This window comes from Nanorana parkeri, unplaced genomic scaffold, assembly GCF_000935625.1.
Source record: "Nanorana parkeri isolate BGI_ZX_2015 unplaced genomic scaffold, ASM93562v1 scaffold760, whole genome shotgun sequence".
Classification (NCBI taxonomy): domain Eukaryota; kingdom Metazoa; phylum Chordata; class Amphibia; order Anura; family Dicroglossidae; genus Nanorana; species Nanorana parkeri.
In genome coordinates, this window is record NW_017307028.1 from 820,390 (window position 1) to 826,389 (window position 6,000).

Below are 6,000 nucleotides of genomic sequence, written 5' to 3' on the forward strand. Positions count from 1 at the left end.
CATCAGGCTCAAAACATACATGTTCTCAGCACAGAGAGCAGGAGAGAACTACAACTGTGCAGATGAGCCTTAGAACCATAACATTGCTAACTAAACAAAACTGTACATGGGCATGTGATTCATACTCAGCCTGCATGTGAATACCTAGTAAGGAACCCAAATTATTTGTTTTTTAATTCTTTCATTTGTTCCTTCATTGCCCTTATGTATATTGTATGTTTTTCCATTATGAAGTGTATTGTGGATGGAGGACTTAGGATATATGTAAAAACTCCTCTCCAGTGAAAACAGTCACTTGTGCTGTATAACAGTAGTTAATGGATATACAGTAAACTCTTAGTTATCCGGTATTCAACTAACCAGAACTCTAATCTGACCAGAAAAAGATGAAGTCAATACAGAGTTTATGTTATGGTATAGTATGGGGTATGGCATTAGTTAGACGTAATTTTAGTAGTAACTCTCAAGCAACCAGAAACTACATTTATCCAGAATCTAGCAATCGCTGTTGATGCCGGATAATGGGGAGTTTGCTGTACTATAAAAACAAAACAAAACTGCACATGTGTAGTTATAATTCCCGGACCCGAAATGCTGGCACTCCTCCCACCCCCGTAACTGCATTAATACCCTGGTTGCCCACATGGTTCTGACTGGTCTCAGGTCTCTATGGTGCTGTCCTACTGCAGATAATAAACATTTTCTGTATTTTCATTTTCAGTTTGTAGAGATAAAGGGGAGCGTGTTCAAGAAGTTTGAAAAAAACAATCTCTTCCAAATGTCAAACAGCGGTATGTATCATTTTCACTTTCTACTTACTGGTGATCTGGCCAGTAACACACTTCCACCCTATGGAGGAGCAATGGAGCCACCCTTAGACAGCAGCATTGTCATCCTGTGGAGAGAGTAGTGTTAGATGTACTAGCAGATGTAGATGGAATAAACCAACAAATTCAAACCGAACTCCAGCTTATACTTTTTAAGCACTTACAACAACAGTTATTTTTTCTTTTGGATAAAAGTTGACCATTGTGAGCACCCTTGTCAGTGTTAAATTGTTTGACCCAACCCTGTATCTGCCACTTTTGCTGGACAGCTTGGTCTGTACAAAGAAGTTGAAAAATAACAGACTCACTGGCCGGATCAACAGGTGAAAATAAAGGGAACAGGCCTAATAGAAAACGAATGAAGCCACTACTTCTAGGAATTAGTAACCTGCAATATATTACAATTTTACTTTTGGGTTAAAGGAGAACTATGGGGTCAGTGTTTTTCCCCATAGTTCTCCTAACGGTCACGGGAGGACACAAACTAGCATCCTCCCGTCACCCAAAGCTCAGTATAACACTTCCATGTGCATCTTGCTGTAAAGCTGATAACAAATTGATGAGTGCGTTTTCCATTTGTTTTGCTTGACCAAAGCTCAGTATATGGCGAGCTACAGCTCATCCTTTACTGAGTCCGCCGCAGCCGGGTCGGATCCCTAAATTACTGTCGACATCCACCGAGCTGTGTGAGTGACAGCTGGCTCTGCCTATCTAGAGGCAGAGCCAGCTCTACCCTCCCCCGTCCGTTCCGCCAGCCAGCCTGGAGCATCGGACAGGGGAGGGGGGGAATCCCTGCAGGGAGCAGTGAGTGACAGTCACGGTTCTCTGCAGGGACAGGATCGAGAAGTGAGCGAGCGACGGTATGTGTTCGCTCACTTCGCAGTCTCATTGTCACACGTCGGCTCGAACTATGAGTTTGAGTGAAAATCACTCACCTCATAGTTCTCCTTTAAGATATAGATTTTAACAAATGTGCAAAGGCGCCCGGCTTCCTGATTGGCCAGAAACCCAGCTCCACCTAGTGACGAGAAGCATGCAGAAGGCTTCCCTGCTAATCGGGAAGCCGGGTGGCGAGTCTTTACACACCAGCCGACTTCTCGGCTAATCAGGAAGTCAGGTGGCGAGTCATTACACGCTGCCTGGCTTCCTTAATTGGACTTTTGGTATCGGCGAGTACCGAAACAAAAATATTGGTACTCGATACCGAAAAAACGGTATCGCTTCCATTCCTAGTTACTGTAATATAACATGTCTGATTTGTGCTCATAACTCTTGGTTTGGCTACGTGGAGACGGGCATACTGGGTAACGATGAATATGTTCCTCACACACTTTTCAACTTGGGCCCTCTTGGTCGCATGTCACTTTTGTACATCACTCTAACAAGGAACTTTACCCATATCTTTGAAATGACAACAAAGACACCTTTAGAAATGTTTAGTAATGACAAACACATACTTCTAGATAATTGCCGGCTTTGTATTCTTTGCATACCTTATTTTTCTTTTCCGCATTGTTCTCACAGTCGCCATTTTTTACTAAGGGCAGATTAATCCATCTCCCTTTGCTTCCTGGAACTCTGGCACACATGACTAGGACATGTGACCATACACATCCTCTCAGGGGAGGAAAATGCCTTTCTCTGAGACCATGTGAGATCACAGATGAGATTTCCCAGCAATGCTCTGCTGATGTAACCTTCCCAGGATGCAACGCTTGGGCACGATTACGTCACTAATGCCCAAGAGGACCAGGAAGTGTAAAAACAGTAATTGTAAGTAAAAACAAAATATGTTTAATAAATTTAAGATGATTTCATATCGGCATGCAGAACTGCATGCTGATGTGATTTTTAGTGAAAGGGGGTAAAGGTCCGCTTTATTATAGCAGAATAGATAGTGAAAGATCCCGTGTGTGGCATTTTTTTTTAAGCTACTTGCTACCGAGGCGAGACTATTCCTGCTGCCTGCGCTGGTAATCTACTTTAACAGGAGTGGTGAACGTCCACAGTGATATACAATCTAAGCTTTGAAAGCTGTGTTTTGGCAATGATCTCCCTGCAAGTGTAGATAACTTATAGATTTGTACTATGTTTATTTAGCATTTTCAACCCTTCCTAGCTGTACATGGCTCAAATATCTGCCCTAATAGTTCACTTCTTCTTTCACACTTCATTATTCCTGAGTAGTTTCCTGCAATTCAATTGTTACTTTAAGAAAGTTTTCAATCTGGCTTGCAGATAAAGTACATTTCACAGGTACATTTCAGTGTTTCCAGACTGAATCCCCATTTGTTATATAGGGGCAACAAAAGAAATCAGTTTCATACTCGGCCTTTCCTTTTCTGCTACTCTCTACTCCAGGCCAGAGTTTCTCATCCTACTTCTTCCCACACTCATGATTATCTTAATCTTCCTTAGGCAGAGCCAAAATGTCAGTCTGGTATTTAGGCCCTTTCATGGCCACCCACAACTCAGAGTTTAGGGTGGCATAAGCTTTTTATTAATGGTGCTATTGAATGTGTTTGGTGTCAGGTTTGGAAGTGTTTTGTGCCAAGGCTTTATCAGTAATGAGCAGTGAAAGGTGTACAGGACATAGATCATCAGATGTAAGATTTATTGGAATGCAGAGTAGCTATCCGCTGTCATTTCAGGTAGATGAAGGAAGACACATGCGGCATAAGGCAACATATATCCAGTATTCCTAGTGCATTCTCTTTATTTATCTATAACTGTAGATGAAGACATATCTGACAATGTGTACTAACTAGCAGCAACCGGGTTTTCTTTTACTCTGGTCATGTCAGAGAAAGATCATTTCTGATTGGTTGATATGGATTACTGAAATTTGGAAACTGCTCCTTTTCCTACTAAATAAGTAACTTTTAAAGTGGTTCTCTGTAAATTACTTTTTCTCTGGGTTTTAGGATTACTATACACTGGCAGGTCTTATGAAGACATGCTTAGATTTAGTATGCCCCCCTTTTCATAGCTGGTCAGTGTTCCTCCTTTACATGGGTAGTCAGTGTACCCCCATTCATATAGGCGGTCAGTGTGCCCCCTTTACATAGGCGGTCAGTGTGCCCCCTTTACAATAGGGGGTCAGTGGCATTTCACCCTCTTAAGTTAGGGGTCAGTAGAAATAGTGTGCATATGTATTTGACTAAAAAGTGCTGCAGAAGTTCCCACACTGCTTTGTCAGGCCGGAACTATGTAGACAGCATTGAGTTGGATATCACTCCATCTGACGCTGCCTGCATGCAATAGAGCAAATCACTCACACAATGGGTCACAAGCTCTTTACGGTCTCTCTAACATGACTTGGGGTGTAATGTTTAGTGACACCTATGAGCGGAAGTCTGGGGACATTTGTTATGGTGACAACTGTCAGAAAGAATTTCCCTCACTTACAATAGATTTGCTCCCATTTCCCGATTGTGTCTAAGGGAAATCTTCTCAATGGGACAAATATGGGAAAAAAGAAGTGGAAAAGGATGGTGTGGTTCAGTTTATTATTTGAACATTACAGTGATGTTCGTTGTTAAACTCCTTTGGATATGAATGGTTATGATCTCTGTAGATTATTTTGCCACCATAGAGATTAGTAGAAAAAAATAAACAAAAATTAAGCAGTAGCTATGGCGTTTGAGATATATTAGGGCTGTCCCGATGCCACTTTTTTAAGTACAAGTACTTGCCCTCGTGTACTTGCCGATACCAATTACCGATACTTTTCCTATGGGGCGCTGTGATTTCTAGTTACGCCCCTGATAACATGATCAGGTTAATCATGATCCATAGTACAGTACAATCCATAGTACAGTACTATCTGATTGGACAACACATTTTATAGGAGACATACTCCGCGCTGGCGGATCGGAGCGGGGAGGGGGGAATCCATCCCCTCCCCTGTCACGGCAGAGAGCCGTGACAGGATCGAGAAGTGAGCGAACACCGGCATGCGCTTGCTCACCTCCCGATCTACTGAGCCGACCTGTGACAGTCTCATTGTCACAGGTCGGCTAGAACTATGAGGTGAGTGAAAAGCACTCACCTCATAGTTCTCCTTTAAGTGTATTCTATTAACAAGCTTTCCTAGTTCAGACAGTATTTGTAAAAGTTTGACAGAGGTGCTATCTGCCAAGTATAGTAATTCATGATGTGGGTATGAAATGCATACATAGTATATGGATCGGTATCGGGACATCCGTAAGATATATTGACAAATATTTTTTTGGTAGCTTCACCTCATGTCTACATGCCTATGTCTTGCCTTTCATTGGTGACCTTTTAATATCTTTTTCCCTCCTCACAGACATAAAAGAGAGATTCACAAACTACGTGTTACTACTGATTGTATGTCTGCGAAACATGGAGCAGTTCTCATGGAATCCAGGTCATTGTCTTGTTTGTTTAGCTATTACATTGATTATCAACTAATTTAATGCATGTGTTTGAAAAATAAAATCTTGCATGTCTTGCTGATTAATGCAAATAGTTTCTCAGTTTGGACTCACAAGGTACCCATAAACGTGAAATTACATTTCTGGGGGCATTCCGTACACCAGCAGTGCACAGAATGCCTCCTTAAATTCCACTGAATTTAAGAAAATTACAGCTGCTTCAGATTGAAATCGAAAGGTAATTTTTAATACTATTGAAGCACAAGATGGCTTGTGTAGCCTTTTTTCTTTCATATATATACATTTTCCAAGTGGCATTTTTCTTTAAAGATAAATGGTATACATCTATTTAAAACTGATTTGCCATTCTCTCTAATAAGGACCTTTGCTGTTCCCATTAGGGGTAACTCCATCATGACCATGATGTAGCTCATGGTAGGCTTAACATGAACTCTCTAAGGTGAAATATATGCATATGTAGAACAGGAGATTCGGATTCCAGTGACTTGAAAATATCGCTTTTGTACTTCTCTGCAAAATGATACTGGGCTAAGCAGCATTAACAGGTACCAGTGACGTAGTAGAGTGTGTACGCCCTAAAACAAGTATAGAGACCATATGAGAGAAAGGCAAATATCCCCTTTTGATGTGGAAGTTTTGACTCAATCAGTCACTTAAGGTATTGTGAAATAGTTTAAAATATGATAAAAATAGGCTTGATGTTAAAAAAAAAAAAAAAAAAAAAAAATATATTCCAGATTTTGAAAAACTGG

The 6,000-nt window shown here is 41.1% G+C and overlaps 1 protein-coding gene across 1 annotated transcript in view; it reads left to right on the forward strand.

The window, feature by feature from the left end:
- The window catches only part of TAPT1 (transmembrane anterior posterior transformation 1), a gene marked incomplete at its 3' end in the record, with an annotated part of 61,686 nt that overhangs the window by 43,335 nt on the left and 12,351 nt on the right, over positions 1–6,000 (forward strand). Inside the window, exons 7-8 of the mRNA XM_018564564.1 lie at positions 722–791; positions 5,140–5,220. Coding sequence (XP_018420066.1) covers positions 722–791; positions 5,140–5,220 — 151 coding nt within the window. The remainder of the gene's footprint in view (positions 1–721; positions 792–5,139; positions 5,221–6,000) is intronic.